The sequence below is a fragment of the Octodon degus genome, unplaced genomic scaffold (assembly GCF_000260255.1).
Source record: "Octodon degus isolate 3935 unplaced genomic scaffold, OctDeg1.0 scaffold00191, whole genome shotgun sequence".
Lineage (NCBI taxonomy): Eukaryota > Metazoa > Chordata > Mammalia > Rodentia > Octodontidae > Octodon > Octodon degus.
The window spans coordinates 1004679-1005557 of record NW_004524767.1 but is presented as its reverse complement, the minus strand read 5'-3'; the positions used below and the strand labels follow the sequence as shown (position 1 = coordinate 1005557).

The following is an 879-nucleotide window of genomic DNA, read 5'->3' as shown; positions in this document are numbered from 1 at the left end:
GTAAGCTTTGAAGTATGCTATAGTTTCTCAGCTCTATGTATTTTTTTTGCATCTTTTTGCCTTAGACTGTAGTTACTTTAAATTTTTATGCACTGTTATCCAGGAAAAAGCAAGAAGAAACCCAAATAATATGTAAAAGAAAGTCAGAAAAGGCAGAGATTAAAACTTTATGAATAAGAAAAACTTATTAGTATTTTTTCTGATTTGTGCTTTTTTTGTAATTGAAACTGTGCCAGTATGATGCTTTGAAAGAATGAGGATGATAACTTATTCTCATCCTGCTTTGTGTGTAATATGTGGCAAGCTTTGTGTTTTTCATTTCTTTTATTGCACAATTTATTTTTTTTAAATTTAATTTAATTTTTTTAGACCTGGGGATTGAACTCATGACCTTGTGCCTGCCATGCAGGTGCTTGAGCCACTGAGTTGTCTCCCCAGCCCTGTGTTTTTCATTTTTAAATGAAGAAAACTACCACCTTTCTTTTCTTCATATTACATTCTCGATGGTCTATGAATCACAGAGAAAAATATCCATATATAAGTGGATCAAAGCATGGGTTTAAAAAAGCAAAGAGAAAGAAAAAGTGATTTACTGGATCTGACACCCTGTTTAACATTCCAGGATCAAACCAATACCAAATTCCTAGGACATAGTAGGGAGTCCAGCAGATGATGAAGGAAGCGGCAAATGCCACTGTCATCTTCAGGGTCCTCAGCCGTGCTCTTGGTATATTGTTCTTGGATTGATTGAGTTGTAGTTCTATTAGATAAAGAAAAGAGTGTACATTTAAAGGAAATTTTCTCACAAAACCAAACTGGCTGACAAGGAAAATCCACTAGTCCAATCTAGTGCCTATAATGGGGGAAATTGTCCAATAT

At 34.5% G+C, this 879-nt stretch overlaps 1 protein-coding gene across 1 annotated transcript in view; it reads right to left on the bottom strand.

Annotated features, from left to right (window-relative positions):
• Positions 1 to 624: 624 nt before the first annotated feature.
• The window catches only part of Gnrhr (gonadotropin releasing hormone receptor), a 26005-nt gene continuing 25750 nt past the window's right edge, over positions 625 to 879 (bottom strand). Inside the window, exon 2 of the mRNA XM_023704184.1 lies at positions 625 to 760. Coding sequence (XP_023559952.1) covers positions 625 to 760 — 136 coding nt within the window. The remainder of the gene's footprint in view (positions 761 to 879) is intronic.